Raw genomic sequence first — 20502 nt, forward strand, 5'->3', positions numbered from 1 at the left:
TGCGTCGGTTTCTTCTGAGGTGCTCCAGTTTCGTCCCACAGTCCACAGATGTGTAGGTTAGGTGGATTAGCCTTGTCAAATTGGCCATAGTGTCCAGGGATGTGCAGACTAGATGGATTAACCATGGGAAATGCAGGTTTACAGGGATAGGATAGGAGAAGTGGAGGTGGATGCTCTTCAGAATGTTGGTGTGGACTCCATGGGCCAAATGACCTGTTTCCACACTGTAGGGATTCTATGAAATATCAGAAACTCTAACATTTATGCAGCATTATGATCTTTACTTGTGTTGCCGTCGCCTCCGGGGTTACAGTTACAAACTGGAAAATGAGATTAGTGTAGACATATTTATTAACCAACAGGGATACGATTAGCTGATGGCCTCCTTCTGTGCTATAAACATGTGTGAGTAACAGCTCAACATATAGAGTCAGAGAGATGTACAGCACAGAAACAGACCCTTCGGTCCAACTTGTTCATGCTGACCAGATATCCCAACCCAAACCCAATCCCAATCCCAATCCCAATCCCAATCCCAACTTGCCGGCACCCGGCCCATATCCCTCCTCTTTGACTGAATTTCCCTCAGCTCCATTCTATAAACAAATTAGTCCCACGCCTTTCTTTGTCCATCAGTATGTTTGTCTAGCCTCAGTGGTTCATTCTGATTTAGAATGGCGGAGAATTTCACAACCTCAGGGAACATGGCATCTTATGGAGATTTGCCAACTTGAACTTTATTAAAGCTAACAGCTTTCTTAAAGCCTTCCTAGGAGTTTGATCTTTCCGTGCTTTTTATTTCTATTACTTTAAATAAGTTAAACTCCCACAGTTCCTCTTTTTGATAAGATTTCAGATGTTTACATAAATATGGTGTCTACACAACTATTAAATGTAGTTATTGTAATGAGGTCAGCCAGGAGGATATCATAGAATGTGAGCTCTCCGATTGGACTAGAATAACAGCCCTATACAGGGAGCCCTAGTTGACTGATGAAAACAGGAGAGTCAGACATCTGTCCACTTTGAGGAAGCTGGATCTGTGTCAAGGATTTTCCATATGTGAATAAAGGGTGACTTAGTGAGAGGATACCGGCCTCTGTGGAGTTATTTCAGGGCAATGAAAGAAAAGCATGTTCCTAAAGAAATTCACTCGCGACAATCATCTTTGAGTTGGGGTAAGCATTTCTGACATCATGCCTTTATTTGGGAAGCTTGACTCGTTCGATTCTGTCGTCAAAGACTGGGCTCAGTCTGTGGAAAGAATGCATTTTTGTCCCCCCAGGAAAAAAAAATGACATTAAAAGCAACAAGTAATTCTGACAGCCTGTGGACCCGCAGCTTTTTCAATTATTATGAGTTTAACTTTCCCTTGAGGCACCAGATACTAAAACTTTTCAAGAGTTGACCAATTTAATTAAGGATTATGACTCCAAGCCTCCTCTAATTCTGAGATGCTAACAGTTTTACTTGGCAATTCAAGAACCAAGGGAACCAATATCAGAATTTTTGACTAGATTAAGATGACAGGCATTGGCATGTGACTTTGGTTTAACCCTTAATGAGGTGCTGAGAGACCATTTGGTATGTGGGATTGATGATATAACCAGTCAAAAGCTGCCGACTAGCTGAAGCCCAACTGGACTTCAAACAGGCACTACAACTGGCTTTATCATTGGAATGTGTAGCAAGAGGAGCAAATGAGTTTCAAGGTATTCCGATGGAAGTAGATACCTTTGCCAGTTTGGCTGGGTCTGGGGCACTCTACTTGGGTGAAGGCACTGGTCAGCCCATAGCAAAACCCCAAAACAAAGCCAAGCCTCATCCAAATTGTTAAAATGGTCATGATCTGGGCCAGGAAGCCACTGTAGTTGCTGATGGTATGCAAACCTGAGAAAGCATACAAGTCCCACTAGATCTAAATTGAGTAAGAGACCTCACATCCAGTCACTAAGTCATCCTTTATTTACATATGGAGAGTCCTTAACAATGATCCAGCTCCCTCAGAGCCAGCTCTCAGAGTGAACAGGATTTCTGACATTCCTGCTTATATCTGTCAACCAGGACTCCCCGTTCGGGATGTTGATTATGATCCAATCAGGGAACTCATATTTTGACAGATCCACCTGGCTGACCTTGTTACCATCATTACATCCCTGCCCTCGGAGTCCGAGGACATAAGCTGCACAGGGCCAGGTTCCTCCAACTCTGCCTTGGAAATGGGCTATGTGTAACGCACAGTAGCTCACTTCTTGAGCCCAGAGAGTCTCAGAAGAAATTCTCTTCTTCAGGTGAAAAAGGTATCAAGGCAGTGACATCTGCCATATCCCACCTCAGATTCTGAGGTGTCTTCAATGATTAACAGAGAGGGACAATCCATGGGTTCCATAACAATCAGAAAGGCTGTTGATGAACCAGGTACATTTTGCTCCCGCATCATTTGGAGTCTGCAGCTTTCACATAATCCTGAACAAACATGTGTTCTGTCATACCTATTCAAACTTCTTGTTAGCTAACCAGGGCCTCTCCCTGAAAATTGTGTTTACTGTTGGAGTATATCAGTTCTGCATATTCTGAAATATCTGTCCCTGCAACTCAACTGACCTACTCCTTAACCTCATATTCCAGTTCACTTTAGCTAGCTCTGTTTGCCTTATAATTGCCCTCAAGTAAATTGAAAACACTTATCTTGAACATAGTCTTCTGTCTCTTAAACAGAGTGTAAAATTCAATCATGTTACTTGCCACTATAAAGGGGCATCTTCATGGTGGTCACGAATTAATCCTATCTTGTTAAATAATACCAGTCTAGTAATAACAGAACTTGCTGTTTTAAGAAATTATCCTGAAAACATTTTATTAATTCCTCATCTAGCTATTTTTGCCATCTGATTTTTCGAGGTTTTTTTTGTTAAAGTATGTGGATGTCACTGCCTGGGCCAGCATTTATTACTTATCCCTAGTTACCCTTGAGAAAGTGGTGGTGACCTGGTGCAGCCTATTTGCTGTCATTCACCGACAATGCCATTAGAGAGGAAATTCCAGAATTAGACTGAGTGACATTGATAGAACAACGATATATTTCTAGTCTGGATCATGGGTGACATGGAGGGAAACTTGCAGGGGGTGATATTTCCTTGTATCTGCTGACCTTGTCCTTCTCAATGGCAGTGATCATGACTTTGGAAGCTGCTGTTTACGGAGTTTTGGTCAATTTCTGCAATGCATCTTATATATGGTACATATTCCTGATCATGAGCATCAATGATGGAGGATGTGGATGTTTGCAAATATTAAACACAATGCCCTTGATGCTACATGTAGTTGAATCCTGCACTAAGGTAATGACAAACACTCAAACCTCACTGATGTTCAGCTCTTCTGTACATGTTTGAAGCAAGACTGTAATGAGGTCAGGAGCTGAATGATCATGGCAGAACCCAAACTGACCACTAGGCTTGTAGTTTTGAATGCAACTAGTCCTCTGTTTTGCTTTATCAGGTTGACAGCTCATTTTCAGTTATGGCTTGTGCATGTCCTCTTGAAGTCTTCATTGAACTAGGCTTGATCACCTGGTTTGATGCTAATGGAAGGATGGGGGATATGGTGGGCCATGAGGTTACAGATTGGGTTTGAATGATGATAGATGTCTTGGCTTCAGGTGCTAGATGCATTTGAAACACTTCCCATTTAACATCGTGCGAGTATCACGCAACACGACAGAAAGTATTCTTAATGTGTTATAATTAACTACTTAATATTTTTTCCTTTTTATATATTTCATAAACTTTACACATCAATTCTTAAACTATGATACAACTCAGGAATAAGACAAACCTTAATAATTTCCCAGAAACTCAAACAGTTAACTTCCTCCCCTGTAACAGATCAAGAACAAATTCCTACAGGGTGAAAAAGGTAGAAAATACAAAAGACAACCTTCTTCCCTTCTTACTGTAACTCCCTTACCCAACCAACACACAGCATTCTGTCATATTCAATGCCAGGAGACTCTGAAGATGGCTGTATTTATATGAAGTGACACTAAAAAGAGTCAGTTCAACCCCAGGTACTGAAAACGCAGTTTCAGTCGGTTTGCTTAATTAACTAACCTCAGTCGCTGTCAAGCATAAAGCTTGCTTATAGTTAAATATTAAATGTGAAATACAATATAAAAAAATGTTCTTGTAAGGGGTCAAGAACTCATCTGCCAATACATGTACTCTGATCAAAGTCATGCAACTTTGGGTGGTTTATATTTAGAATAACAAGTACCCAGGGGTAAATTATGCTGGAATCTAATCTAGGATACCAAATCACATTCCATTTCATTATTGTTACTTCATATCACTGCACATAGTTTCACTGTGTCATTAGTGTGTGGTTTGATTTCAAATGCTGATGCAGAAACTTGCAAAATTCCTAAAATTTTACACGTACTTAATTTCAACATTGGATTAGTGAATTACAAAAACAAATGTTTTGTTTCCTTCTGACTCCAACAACCTTGGCCAGCCAGACAGTAAACCTGCTTGACAACGCTACTCTCAAACCAGAATTCAGCCATCACCAATACTCCGTGCTCCTATTAATCTCCCTTGCTTTCTCATTCCTGAAGATGCTGACTTTCTTCACAATCCAAATTCCTTGGTAGTTTATCCAACTGGGCAAGAGTGCTCCTTTTTGAATGAAACTCGAGTTATGGGGTACATTGTAGATGAGCTTGATTGCAGGTGGAGTTGCAAGGCTCAGTCATGACGAAAAGAAACCCTGACTAGCATTCTCCAACCCTCCTCTACTGGTGGAGAATTGTAGATCCATGTAGAACAAATGTCAGCAAAGATCCACTAACCCAGCTCACTCAGAGCCTTTCTGTCAGTGTGGTCCAGTATCATGTGTGACATTTGTTAGTTGGGATATCATACTCTCCCATTGGAGACATTTCTTTGAAATTACTTTAGCACTTCCTGAACTTGGAAGAAGGGTTATTCATATTCTCAGGATGTGCCAAAGCACTTCACATGCAATTAAATATTTTCTCCAGTGTAAGTCAGTGTGTGTAGAACCTGTTCCCAGTGAGAGTCAGTACGTGTGGGATTCTTACCACACTGAGGGTTAGTGTGGCTGGATCTTTACCACAGTGTGTTTATGGAACTCATATCCAAATAACAGTTAGATGTGTACGCCAGTGGGAGTCAGTGTTTATGGGATCCGTGTGTGTGTGGGACCTTTACCCTAGTGAGAGTCCGTGTGCGCAGGACCCTTACCCCAATGAAAGTCAGTGTGCATGGGGCCTATACCATGGACAGTGTTGGTGTGTATGGGACCCAGATGCCAGTAAGAATCAGTGCATGTGACACCTATACCTCAGCGAGAGTCAGTGTGTGGCACCTGTAACCCAGAGTTAGTGAGTGTGGGAACCTGTGCAACAGTGAGAATCAGAGTGTGCGAGAGACGTGCACCAGTGAGAGTCACGTGCATGGTGCCTACACCCTGGTGAGTTTCAACTTTTGCAATGACTGTATTGGGGTTGTCTTGAAGGCATGGAGAAGAGCTGGGAGTCAGACCATGTTAAGCTGTCAGAAACAACGTAAAGAGCATCTCTGTTCCCAGGAGGTTGACACCTACCCGACATCGCGATCCAGCATGCTGCCTGGGTGGTAGGGGGGGAATGCGTTGCCGTTAGGGGGTTCCTTTGGCGAGTACAGTTTGAATGACTTAGACGAGCACCCTGGAATAAGACAGATAAACATAAATTAAAATATGTAATTACAGTGAGATCTTCAGGCAATTCAGATTTTATCCTCAACAAGCATCGAGTCTTCTCTTATCCAACTCATCCTAGCAACTGGACTCCTATTTCTATCCCACTTCACACAGTATAGAAGTTTGTTGCATCAAAGTACAAAGTCACCAGAACATTACTAGGTCTCCAAGCTTCGAATTATGAAGTGAGATTACAGAATGCAGGCTGGTATTTGCTGCAGAGATCATTGGTTTGAGCTTATAATGTTTTGAAAGCAGCTGATAGGGAAGTCTATGGTAAGAGGACATAAACTCAGAAGAAAGCCGTTCAGACGAGGATCTAGGAAACATTTCTCCACAGAAAGGATGGTAGGATTATGGAACTTCAGCACAACATCAGTAAACAGAAGCTTAACTGATAACTTAAACCCAAGATCGATTGATATTTCATGGACAGAGGGGATTACAGCATATGGGGTTAAGGCAGATAGATGCATTTATGATGCAGATCAATTAGGTTTTCAATGAAAGGCAGAACAGGCTTAAGAGCTGTTCCAATGTTCTTAATATTTTTTTCCATATGACAAAATGAGATCAATTTGTAGAATGACATCGCACAAAAAGACACTATTTGGCCCATTATTGCTATGTTAGAGGAATTAAGAATTAGAATTAGGCTATTTAGAAGTGATATTGGGAAAAAATGCTTTGGGCAATGGGAGTTTCAAATCCATTCTGCCAAAAGGCTATTGATGCTGGGGATCAACAGAACATTAAAATTCTGCGATAGATTTTCACTGGTAGATAGCAAAGCACAAACAAATACATTGGAGATACAGATCAGCCATGACTCTAACTGAGTAGCAGAACAGGCCCAAGGGGTAAAATAGCCTTCACCTGTTGCTAGTTTTCTCTCACAGCATTTTTGAAAAACACAGCAAAGTGATACTTTCAACCTGCAGACCAGTGGGCTGCAGTGGCAAACTGTTTTCTGTTAACTTAGTGTCCCATCAAATTTGGATGAGGATTTTTTTTTCCTTTATTTCAGGTACTAATAAATATGATGAAAAAAATGGGCTAAGAACATCTTCCTTGAGGAGCGTCAAATGTTACATTCCACAAAAAAGACACCAAGCCCTTTATCCATGCTGCATATCCTAGCACCCAACCTATACCAACTCACATCACCAGTTACCTCCAATTACATACTTTGTTATCTTTGATTACTTCTTCTGCAGAGCCTTATCAACTGCTCTAGTTGACATTTACAAATTATCTCCTTAATGCCTGATGAGGAACCTCCTTGAAAATCCATAAGGAACCAATTGCTCTGCCTCAGAATCACAAGTGACAGACTCACCTAAATTTGTTTAATTACTGTATTTCACCAGCCATTAACAACAATCCTAATTGTGTACAAACAAGAGACATGATGGACCCATTAAACTATGGAAATTTTCCAAGTTGCAAGAGTAGGTATGTCAGAAAAACATTCATTGGCTACACTATGCCTATGAAACACCCCCAAGACAGGAACAGCACAGGGTTAGATACAAAGTAGAGCTCATCTACTTTGTTCCCATCAAACACTTTCATGACAGGGACATCATGGGGTTAGATACAGAGGAAAGCTTCCTCTACTCTTAAACTGAAAGTAAAGCGACTTCTACATTGTCCCCATCAAAACTCCCAGACTGGAGACAGCAGAATGTGAGATACAGAATAAGCTTCTCTACACTCTGAACCCTGGAAACATATCAAGTTTAACTAGTGTTACATGTTTTCATTTCCATACCAGTCATTCATATGGTCATCCACGGAAGCTTGCCTTGCCAGTTTGGTATCAATGTATGGAGAGTAACTCCAAAAACGCCAAGTGTATACTCTTACTTGGCTCTTTCCTTTTTTCATTTGTTTGTGGGATTGACTGCCAAAGTCAACATCTGTTGCTATCTCAAATTCTCATGACAGTGCTGATTAGCTGTTCTCTCTAAATTTTGTGGTCCATATGATGTCAGTTACCCACAGTGCTGTTGGAGAGGGAATTTCAGGATTTTCCTGAGCAATGGTGAAGGAACAGCGATATAGTTCCAAGTCATGTGGTTTAGAGGGAAACTTACAGTTGATGATATTTCCATTTATATGCTACCGTTGTTCCTGAGGTCCCAATATTCATGCATGCCAATGTCCAGTCAATTTAGCTTATATTATCTTACACTGAAAAGCAGTGGAAACAAACAATTTCCAGCTGTGGTGAAAAACAAATCAGCCAAGTTGCTTCATGCAGCTGACCCAAAATCACCTGCCTAACATTACGGGTGTGTGTCTAGGTCAATCTTTCATATTCATGAACTACAGGATAAATTTAGTCTCACTGAAGGTAAAGAAAATAAAACTCCTTTCACCATCTCAGAAAATCCCAAAATGCTTTAAAAGGGGTAGATTATATAGAACTGAGATGAGAAATTTCCTCACTCAGCAGGTTCAAAATCTTTGGAATTCTCTACAACTCAGGCCATAGGATAGTCAGTCATTTAATACATTTAAGACTGAGTTCAATGGATTTTCATATGGAGAAATTGGGGATATGGTGATTGGTCAGAAAAAATAGAATTGATGTATAAAGTCAGTCGATGGCATTAATGAACAATGTGAGGCTTATTTCTTTTAACTAGGCAGCAAAATGCTTTTTGATGATCGGAAATGGGACAGCCAACTTGCAGACAGCAAATTCCCACACAGTAGATTATCCATTATAGTCACAGAGCTGTACAGCATGGAAACAGACGTTTTGGTCCAACTTGTCCATAACGACCAGATATTCTAAATTAATCCAGTCCCATTTGCCAGCATTTGACACATATACCTCCGAACCCTTCCTAATTCATATACCCATCCAGATGTTGTAACTGCACCAGCCTCCACGACTTCCTCTGGCAGCTCATTCCATACACTCACCATCCTGTGTGAAGAAAGTTGCCCTGAGGTCCCTTTTAAATCTTGCCCGTCACCTTAAACCTATACCTTCAATTTTTGGACTCTGCTAACGTGTGGAGAAGACCTAGTCTATTCACCCTATCCATGCCCCTCGTTTTTTTTATAAACTTCCATAAGGTCACCCCTCAGCATTCAATGCTCAAGGGAAATAGCAAGGCCCAGCCTATTCAGCCTCTCCCCACAGCTCAAACCCCCCAACCCTGGAAACATCCTGGAAACCAAGGTTATCTTCTGAACCTTTTCAAGTTTCACGACATCTCTCCTATAGCAGAGAGACCAGAGTTGAATACAGTATTTCAAAGGTAACCTAACAAATGCACTGTACAGCTTCAACTTATTCTCCCAATTCCTATACTCAATGCCTCTGACCAATAAAGGCAAATGATGGCACCTTCTTCACTATCCTGTCTATCTGCAACTCTACTTTCAAGGATCTATGAAGCTGCACTCCAAGGTCTCTTTGTTCAGCAACTCTCCCCAGGACCTTACCATTAAGTGTACAAGTCCTGCCCTGATTTGCCTTTCCAAATTACAACACTTCACACTTAAGTTAAATTCCATCTCTCCTCAGCCAATTGGCCCATCTGATCAAGATCCCTTTGTACTCTGAGGTAATCTTCTTTGCTGTCCACTAAACCTCCAATTTTGGTGCTAACTGCAAACTTAGTAACCATACCTCCTATGTTCACATCCAAACCATTTATATAAATGATGAAAAGCAGTGGACTCAGCACTGATCCTTGTGGCACTCCACTGGTCACAGGTCTTCAGTCTGAAAAGCAACCCTCCACCACCATCCTCTGTTTCCTACCTTCGAGCCAGTTCTGTATCCAAATAGCTAGTTCTCCCTGTATTCCATGTTATCTAACCCTGTGAATCAGTCTACTACATTTCCTTACCACTCCATGTTTACCCCTAAGTAATGCACCTAACCTACAACATCCCTGAACACTATGGGCAATTTAGCATGGCCAATTCACCTAACCAGCACATCTTTGGATTGTGAGAGGAAACCGACTCAACCATGGGGAGAATGTGCAAACTCCACAAAGGCAAAAGTTAAAAATCACACAACACTAGGTTATAGTGCAACAGGGTTTATTTGGAAGCACTAGCTTTCGAAGCACTGCTTCTTCATCAGGTAGTTGAGAAGCAAGACCATAAGAGACAGAATTTATAGCAAACGATTACAGTGATACAATAATACATTGAACAAATCTAGATAGTTACGTCTTTCATCTTTTAGAATGGATTGCTGGTTTCGGTTCTTGATTATGTAAATCCCAGAACTCCTTTTAAGTCACATTTTCAAGATAACGTGGGAGCCAAGTTTGGTTCCCATGAGGATGGCCTCAACTGGTACCTTGGGTTCATGTCACACTACAGGTGACCACACTGCACTATACATCTCTCTCACATACACTCTTACATACACACACAGATCGTCTCTCATACGTAGACACATACACTTCCCACATTCATACCCATGCACGCACCCTCTCACAGGCTTGTGCCCCATCACTTTACCAAACTTGCATACATACAAAAACACACACTCACATGCACTCACGCGCACACTCACTCTGTCTCTCTCTCCCACACGCGCACACACAAGTTTATGGGGTGAATTTGTATTTGCAGATACACTCTGTTTTGCTCAAAATAATACAGAACCTGCAAGCAATCAATGCAGACAGTGAATCCATATAATATTTGTAAATTCCACTTGGTCTAGGATTTACCAACATGATTAAGTTTTCAATGATCGTTGTATGAGGTTAGAAAAATAAAGTAGTACTGCTTTGACCAGAGGCTGAATTATCTTTCTCTGAGAACGCTATGAGTTAATGTTATTGTTTCTCTAACACCAATACATGAAACAGTTGGTACTAAGTGGCTCGCAAGTAGGAAATGAATAAAAATGATCTTGCTTTCATGCAGCACTCCAAAGATCCCAAGTTTTTAATTGCCACAGACAGAAAACAGGCTTGCACCCTGTACAGTTTAAGAAGCCAGCAAAACAAAATTTCCTCAACACAACTCAGTCTTTGCTTGGGCAGTTAACGGGTTAATACACCTTTTAGAAAGGAGCACGAAAATGAGAGTGGACACGACTGGAGACTAGAGGGATATAATAGTGCAAAGCTCACTTGTGATACCCAGCTACAGATTCTTGTCGATTATCGTATCCAAGATTATCTGCTTATAACTCCTGTAACATTGCCTGTTTAATACATCACATGGGAAGCAGTACACGGACCAGCATCATCTCCAACCCCTTTACTCATTTTTGTTTTGTTGTCTCATCACTGACAGGCGTGCCTTTCTAACCAGGCCTCAAAGCTCGCTTCTCATCAACTTTACAGCTTCCTCCCAGGCTGCCAAACCAGCTTCAATATACTTAACTTTCAAAATAAAACTAGCTACAAATAGCAAGCAGCATTTCAGATTTTATTTTCTCTCTGCAGCACCGAGCCTCTAGCAGGCCTGAGACCAGTGAACCAACCTCCTTTAGCTCTCTTTCTCTTCCACCACCAACCCCCCCCCCCCCCGCCCCCTACACACACACACACACACACACACACACACACACACACACACAAACAACAAGGAATCTCCTCAGTTTCACTCCAGCCTCCGGCCTATGTTCCCACTCTATGTCTTTCAGCAGCAGTACCAAGTTAAAACAAACAGAAGTGCCAAGAATTGTGAGGAGCAATCACACACACACACACACACACACACACACACACACACACACAGAGCAACAAGAAACAGTAAAAAGAAGCTTTCTTTTTACCTTGGTAGAAGCTGATCCAAGAGGGGGGCTGGGAAACCGAGAAATCCCTCCCCCAAAGAATAAAACACTTCAGCAATATAATCTTATTTATTTATTATTCCTTCAAGTCAAAGCCCTGAAGTGAGGAGGAAATGTCTGCTCTCTCTGCGAGCCTTCCCAAGTCTTTTGTTCTGTGGAGGGGGTGGGGGGGGGCAGGCAGCTGTCAGCAAACAACAATAGGCGTGTGGAAAGGCCCGGTCTCTCTCTCTCTCTCTCCCCCTCTCACTATGTGTCTGTGTGTGTGTGTATGTGGCCCTGGTTTACACTGAATCACAGAGGCTTGTGGCAGACAGCTGGCCATTCCCAGCACCTCCCCCTGCTCCCAGGCATACAATGCCAGCCAGGGATCCTGGATATGACTCACCCCCACCCCACCCCACCCCTCACATCCCAAACCTCCAGCAGCAAATCACTCTGACTCCCCAGGGGAGACAAGCTGCCTCTCCGTCTGCTTGCACAGAGCTTCCAAGACAAAGAAACAACTAACATATATACATCTGCAAATGCAAAAGAAAATGCACGTTTAAGTAAAGGAGCTAAAAATCATATCTCATAAATTATAAAAGAAACTGCATTCAGGCCTTCACAGGGATACTGCTATCAGCCTTCCTTATTACTGGTGAGAATCAACGTGGCAAATTTATATTCTCTGTGCTGACCAAAATTACATTTAAAAAATCATAAGAGTTGATATTCAATGCTGTCTATATCAGGTCAAACTTACTTTCATTTCTGCCTCTGAGTAATAAGAAATAAATTGAAACAATTCTGAATGTTACTGTCACGTGTGAAAATGAATCAGACAATGAAATGAAAATATGCCTTTGTCTTTAAAAAGGTTCTTGCAAAAAGAAACAAATTGAGAAAAAAAGATAATAAAATTAAAATGGTAGTCACCCATTATTCATCTTTTGTCAAGATCTAAAATTGTTCTGTTTTCCTTCGCTCATATCCTTGCCCTGAAAATTACATCTGAGCAGCCTCGTTTTCTAAATTTAATCCAGCAATTTTTCTTTCCTATCTAAGTGACATTGCCATTGTGCAGCCCGAGGCCACAAAATCAGTGACAGAAGCAGACCTCTGTTTCAAATCCACCATATCCATCGCCCTTCACTGATCAATATTCACTGAGCCCACTCCAAGAAATCTATTCACTAAATCCACCATCAATATTCATCCCCACCAACATCCAGCCCTCATCCTGATCAACCTCCACGGACACCATTAATCGTTCTCTCCAGATCACTACTGTCAGTCATCAACTAACCCTCCCTTTCCCCAATCATTATCCAGTCTTTGTCTAATCATAACCACCAACAGTCCAAGCCAGTCTTCATCCAGCTTTCCCCACTCTAGTCAGCTTTCCAACGTTATCTGAATGATATGCAACTATAAAGCTCATCTGGGAGGACCATCAGGTACTGCTGTGATGCCTCTTATGGTTGATTGCCCTCTGAAATTCACAAATGGCATTTGCAGGTGAAAATTAGCCACTGGATTAAGTGAGAGACCAGTTAGTAGTTTGGGCTTATAGGACCACATCAACTCAGTTGCTGAGGACAAATTAAATTAAAAATAAGGGGTTGTTCCCCTCCCTTCTCTTGCAAAGCTCACAGTAAAACTTTCAGAAAAGAATCAAATATGAACATGTAAATTGCAATCATATTAGAACATTATAATCACACAGATACATATAAAATTACTACCTTCAAAATGTGACATACAGTACAAATAATTAAAAAAAACAATCTTTAGAAGAAAGCCATCATTTTGTGTGATTTTGTCTGACCTTGGAATTTACAAGCAACTGTCAATCTATGAAGAAACAATTATTCCTCAAATTACCTACAGGAAACCTGACCTTCACCTAAGCAACAACATGCATTTATGTAGCACCTTCAACAGAGTAAAATGTCCCAAGGCACTTCACAGGTGTGCATCACTTACAAAGACTTAGTCAAGGAAGTAGATTTTATGGAATATATTAAAAGAAGAAAAGGAAGGTAGAAAGGTGGAGATATTTAGAAAAGAAATTCCAGAACTTAGGCTATTGGCATTTAAAGGTACAGGCACAAATGCTGGAATGGTTCTCAATTGGAAATATAGGAAACCAAAGATAAGGGTGCAAGGAGATCGGAGAGTTGTAGGAGATTACAGAGATAGGGATGGAGTGGGATTTGACAAAAATAAGAATTTTAATTTTGAGATATTGCTCGATTGGAATTAATGTAGGTCGACCCTCAAGCTTGCTCCACCAATCAATAGGATCATGGATGATCATTGACCTCAATACCCTAATCCTGTCCTCCCCCAATATTCCCTGATTCCTCTGGCCAGAAGAACTATATCTACCTCCTTCTTGAAACACAATGTTTTGGATTAAACATGGAGCATAGGATACAAGCAGCAGATTTTTGGATGAGCTTATGTTTATGGAGGGTGCAAATTGGAAAGCTGGCACAAGACCATTGGAATAATCAAGTCTAGAGGTAAAGGCATGGATGTAAGTTTCAGCAGCAGACGATCCAAGCAAGACAGATACAGACAATATGATAGAGATGTCAAGTGACAGAGCAGTTCTTTAACAGTGGATTACCACACTGCATGTTACATTCTAGTGTATTATAATGCTATATTTTTGCAGCGCAGTGCTCCCTAACTTAGTATAATCACTGCCACAAGTGGATCGTCTCCACAGAATGGGCTACATCATTTACCAGGAAGTACATTTTACAACATGCGATATTTAGCCATTGATATCAGCTCTCAGAGACCAACTGATCAGAAAAGGAGGGTCACTGGGCACAAACATTAACTCTGCTTTCTCTCCACAGAATTTGCCAGACCTGCTGACGTTTTCCAATGATTTGTCATTGTTTCTGATTATCAGCACCTGCAGTTCTTTATTTTTTTCCCCCTTATGTCCAATTGTACCGCATTACATGATCAAACCCTAAGCTTGTGGCGGTGGTGGTTGGGCCAGGAGGGAGGGATCATTTTGCTCAGTTGGCCAATGTTTGATCCAGAATGATGCCAATGGCTCAGGGTCAATCGCTGTACCTGTTATTATAGTTCATGGAGTGCAATCTCCTCAATTTATCCCATATTTGCGGAGAATGCCACCTCAAGCTATAGATATACAACTGTATCACTCTAAAGTGATGTTGACTCTATCAGCAGCAAGTATAGGGCGGACAGAAATAAACCTTTGCTCTTAGTGGAGGGATCGATAACCAATGGGCACAGATTTAAGGTAAACAGCAGGAAACTTAGAGGGAATTTAAGGAAGAATGTTTTCACCCAAAAGGGTGGTAGGTATCTGGAACATACCGCCTGAAAGGGTGGTAGAGGCAGGAACTATTATATTACTTAGGAAGTAGTTAAGATGATCACTTGAAGGTCATCACATAGAAGGCTACAGAACAAATGCTGGAAAATGGAACTAGAACAGATAGATATTTGATGACAGGCACAGACACAATGCACTAAAGGGCCTCTTTCTGTGCTGTAAAACTGTGTCTCTATGAGAGAGAAACTTATTTTCCATAAAATAAAACAAAGAACTGCAGGTGCTGGAGATCTGAAACAAACAAAAATTGAAATTGCAGAAGAAGCAGTATCTGACAAGAGAAAAGAGTCAACGTTTTGAGACCTTGGACCCTTCTTCAGTACTAAAAGCAGCGAGGGAAAGGTGGTACTTATGCTGATGGCATGATGTGGGGTGAAGAAATGGAAGAAATGAGTCTTCAGCACTCAAAATTGAGTCTAATAATTTCAGAGCATGAACACCCTGTTCCTTAGCTATTACCTACCTGCACAACCCCAAGTCCAATAATGAAGTGGTTTGATTTCAGTACAGTCAATAATGTAAGGTGCTGCATTTTGGAGAGACAAGTCAGAGCAGGACTTATGCACTTAATGGTAAGGTCCTGGGGAGTGCTGCTGAACAAAGACCTTGGCGTGCAGGTTCATAGCTCCTTGAAAGTGGAGTCACAGGTAGACAGGATAGTGAAGAATGCCTTTGGTATGCTTTCCTTCATTGGTTAGAGCACTGAGTATAATAGTTGGGAGATCATGTTGCGACATTGGTTAGGACATTTTTGAAAAATTGTGTGCAATTCCAGTCTCCATCTATCGGAAAGATGTTGCGAAACTTGAAAGAGTTCAGAAACGATTTACAAGGAAATTACCAGCGTTGGAAGATTTGAGCTATAGGGAGAGGCTGAATAGGCTAGGGCTGTTTTCCCTGGAGCATCGGAAGCTGAGGGGTGACTTGAGGTTTATAAACGAACAGCATGGATATAATAAATAGACAAGGTCTTTTCCCTGGGGTGGGGAGTCCAGAACTAGAGGGCATAGGTTTAGGGTGAGAGGGGAAAGATATAACCGTGACCTAAGAGGCAATGTTTTCACACAGAGTGGTGAGTGTATGGAATCAGCTGCCAGAGGAAGTGGTGGAAGATGGTACAATTACAACATTTAAAAGACATATGAATAGGAAGGATTTAGAGGGGTATGGCCAAGTCCTGGCAAATGGGACTAGATTAATTTAGGATATCTGGTTGGCATGGACGAGTTGGACAGAAGGGCCTGCTTCTGTGCTCTATATGGGGACTCAGTCTTCTTCCCAAGTCTATAAACAATCCCTTTGTCTGCCTATCCATTTCTTTGTCTCTTTCGCTCACTGTCTCGCTCGGCTCCCTCTCCACCTATCCATTCACTCCTTGCCTTCCCCCTACCCCCATGTTAATCAGCTTAAATACCATCTTTTCCTTGTTGCTTCCAGTTAAACCCAAAATGCTAACTCTGTTTTTCTCTCCACAGGTAGATATAGATATAGATGTAGGGGTATGGGTGGGTTATGCTTCGGCGGGGCGGTGTGAACTTGTTGGGCCGAAGGGCCTGTTTCCACACTGTAAGTAATCTAATCTAATCTAAAAGATCCTGCCAGATTTGCTGTGTTTCTCCAGTAATTTGTTATTGTTTGCTTATTGTCCTATTTGGACGAGGGTTAATTACTCTAAGTGAGAGAGGGGCGATATTAGACAGCATTGTTGTCAGTGTCCCCCTTAGACAGATGAAGAGTGAAGGAGAATCCTGTTTCTAGTCAGCATTCAATTAACCACAACTACATTGTCGGAGGCACAGTCTTTTGATTGAGGTCTCATCTGCCTGCTCAGGGACATATAAAAGATCCCGTTCTGAAGCAGAGCAGAGGGAGTTCTCCCCAGTGCCCTCCCTCAACAAACATTACTGAAAGCAGATTGTCATACTGTGCTCTGTGGGGGTTTGCAGAGTGTAGATCCCACATTACAACACATACTACACTTCACAAAATACTTCTTTGGCTGTAAAGCACTTTGAGACATCCAATATTTGTGAAGAGTGCTATATAAATGTAATTCTTTCTTTCATTCAGGTTACATACCTCCAGCGTTGTACTCCTCCTCCATGACTCCAAAACAGCTCCTGCAACAAGTATTCCTTTCAACACTTTTTCAAAATTTAATTTGCTCAGTGTCGATTTGTCTTTATCTACTATTGGACATATAACTGCAATGGCTTCCCCCGTTCCAACTATTGACTGTTTCAGGCTACAGATAGGGTGATGAAGGGGTGGGAACAGGGGTGGGGAGCAGGGGTAGTTGAGTGTTTCTGTGTATTAGACTGACTACCCAATTGGGTACTATCAGATTAGTATTTGCACCACAGAGGTAGGATGAGTAAGCAAGACCACAATGGGGCCTCCGGGTTCCAACTTCTCACAGGCATTGAGCTGGAAAACCGCAGGCAGAAGCCTGGCCTGTACTGATAACAGTTCTATCATATTGCTGTATCTCAATTACACAATAACATAAGTAGTGCAAGCGTGGTAGGACAACCTAAATATATATATATATATATATATATATATATATATATAAATAAAGTGGTTAACATTTGAGTGTGTGCAGATTACATGCAAGAGTTACTGTTTTCAGTTTTGCTTCTGAGCAAACATTCAGGATGTCCTTGTTCATTCTGTATTCCTCATCACTCTAATCCCACAGCAATGTGATTGACTCTTAATTTCTCTTTGAAAGAGGCTCACAGTCAACCTTTCAGGGAAAAATGGATGGGCAATAAATATCAGCCAGCAATGCACAGATCTCAAGAATGGAATTTTAAAAAATATGGATTGAACATACAAAAGTACAGCACAGAACAGGCCCTTTGGCCGACGATGTTGTGCTGAGATTTCATCCTAATGTAAAATATAATAACTTAACCTACGCACCCCTCAACTCACAGCTATCCAAATGCATGTCCAGCAGTCACTTAAATGTCCCTAATAGCTCTGCTTCCACCACCACAGCTGGCAACACATTCCATGCATTCACAACTCTCTATGTAAAGAGCCTAACTCTGACGTCTCCTTTATACCTTCTTCCTAATATCTTCAAACTATGACTCCTCGTACCAGTGAATCCTGCCCTGGGGAATAGTCTCTGGCTAAATTAGAGTGGTGCTGGAAATACACAGCAGGTCAGGCAGCAGCGGAGGAGCAGGAAAATCGAAGTTTCGGGCAAAAACCCTTCATCAGAAATAGAGGCAGGATGCCTGCAGAGTGGAGAGATTTTCCTGCTCCTCGGATGCTGCCTGACCTGCAGTGCTTTTCCAGCACCACTCTAATCTGGATTCTGGTTTCCAGCATCTGCAGTCCTTGTTTTTACCTAATAGTGTCTGGCTATTGATTCTGTCTATTCCACTCATTATCTTGAACACCTCGATCAGGTCTCTTCTCTTCCTCCCTCTCTCCAGAGCGAAAAGTCCGAGCTTATTCAACCTTTCTTCATATGGCAAGCCCTCCAGTCCAGGCAGCATCTTGGTAAACCTTCTTTGCACCCTCTCCAAAGCCTCTGTATCTTTTCTATAGTAGGGCGACCAGAACTGGACACAATATTCCAAGTGTGGTCTCACCAGGGACTTGTAGAGCTGCAGCAAAACTTCGTGGCTCTTAAACTCGATCCCCCTGTTAATGAAAGCCAAAACACCATATGATTTCTTAACAACCCTATCCACATGAGTGGCAACTTTGAGGGATCTATGTACTTGCACACCCAAATCCCTCTATTCCTCCAAACTGCCAAGAATCCTGTCTTTAATCCCATATTCAGCATTTGAGTTCGACATTCCAAAATGCATCACTTTGCATTTATCCAGGTTGAACTCCATCTGCCATTTCTCAGCCCAGCTCTACATCCTGTCTATGTCGCACTGCAGCCTGCAGTAGTCCTCGATACTATCGACAGCACCTCCAACCTTTGTGTCATCTGCAAATTTACTATCCCACCCCTCAACCTCCTCATCCAAGTCATTTATAAAAACTACAAAGAGCAGAGGCCCAAGAACAGAGCCCTGCGGGACCCACTCAACACTGACCTCCAGGCAGAATACTTTCCATCTACAACCACTCTGTGCCTTCTGTCAGCCAGCCAATTCTGAATCCAGATAACCAAATCTCCCTGTATCTCATACTTCCTGACTTTATGAATGAGGATTGAGATATGATTTTGCAATGTTGTATTTCTCTGTGTCTCAATACATTTTGAGTTTGATTTATTCTTGTCACATGTACTGAGCTACAGGGAAAAGTATTGTTTTTCATAATATACAGTCAGATCGTACCATACAAAGTGCATCAAGATAGCAGAACTGAGTGCAGAATACAGTACTACAGCCACAGAGAAGGTGCAGAGGGAGAGATCAACTTTAATACATATGAGAGATCCATTCAAAGTCAGATAACAGAGGGTAAGAAGGTGCTCTTGAATCTGTTTGAACGTGTTTTCAAACTTTTATACCTTCTGTCCAATGGGAGGATGGAAGAAAGTATAACTGGGATGGGACAGGTCTTTGATGCTGGTTTCTTGAGGCAGCAGGAAGTATAGATGGAGTCAATGGATGGAATGTTGGTTTGCATGATGGATTGGGCTGTAGTTTCTTCTGGTCTTAGAAACAGCAGTTGCCACCACACTGTGATGCATCCAGACAGGATGCTTTCTACAATGTATCGATAAAGATTTGTAAGAGTCTTTGTGGCCATGCCGAATTTCCTTAGCCTCCTGAGGTAGAGGCGTTGTTGTGCTTTCTTGACAGTCGTCTCAACGTGGGTGTTCCTGGACAGATTGTTGGGGTTAAAAGTCAACATTGTTTTTACCTGGACAGATTGTTGGTGATCATCAGTGTGAGGAACTTGCCAGTCTCAACCATCTCCACCTCAGCACCATTGTCACCGACAAGCTCCTTCATTTTGCTAATGTTGACGGATAGATTGTTGTCTTTACACTATGCCCCTAAGCATTCAATTTCTACCTCGTTGTTGTTTGAGATCCGACCTATAATGGTGGTGTCTTCAGCAAATTTGTAAATGGAGTTGGGGCAGGATTTGGACGTACAGTCACAAGTGTACAAAACAGCATAGTAGGGGGCTGAGTACGCAGCCTTGCATGACACCAGTGTTGAAGATTATCATAGAGGTGTTTAGTCACCTATCCTTACTGATTGCAGTCTCTGGATCAGGAAGTCAAGGATTTAGTTACACAGAGGAGGGAGCCAAGGCCTAGGCGTTGGAGTTTGGAGATGAGTATGTTTGGAACTATGATGTTTAAGGCAGAGCTGTAGTCAATAGTAGGAGCCTGACATAGGTATCTTTGTTATCCAAATGTTCCAGGGATGAATGTGGGGCAGGGAGATGGTGTCTGCTGTGGACCTGTTGCACCAGTAGGCAACAGTGGGCTGGAGTGAACATGATGCAATGACTAACCTCTTGAAATTCTTCATAATTATGGAGGTCAAAACCACTGGATGGTAGTCATTGAGACACGCCACATGATTTTTCTTTGGCACTGGGATGATGGTGGTCTTCTTGAAAAAGGTGG

General features: G+C 41.8%; 1 protein-coding gene across 4 annotated transcripts in view; it reads right to left on the reverse strand.

Moving 5' to 3' along the window:
• ldb1a (LIM domain binding 1a) overlaps positions 1 to 20502 on the reverse strand; it is a 103379-nt gene that overhangs the window by 49754 nt on the left and 33123 nt on the right. For 2 of the 4 annotated variants that reach the window (XM_072557225.1, XM_072557227.1), the window contains one exon: positions 5629 to 5731. In XM_072557225.1, coding sequence (XP_072413326.1) covers positions 5629 to 5731 — 103 coding nt within the window. Of the gene's footprint in view, positions 1 to 5628; positions 5732 to 11542; positions 11798 to 17009; positions 17144 to 20502 lie in introns of those variants that run through there. The other 2 variants (XM_072557226.1, XM_072557228.1) reach the window with 2 other exon arrangements.

Source organism: Chiloscyllium punctatum, chromosome 38 (genome assembly GCF_047496795.1).
Source record: "Chiloscyllium punctatum isolate Juve2018m chromosome 38, sChiPun1.3, whole genome shotgun sequence".
Lineage (NCBI taxonomy): Eukaryota > Metazoa > Chordata > Chondrichthyes > Orectolobiformes > Hemiscylliidae > Chiloscyllium > Chiloscyllium punctatum.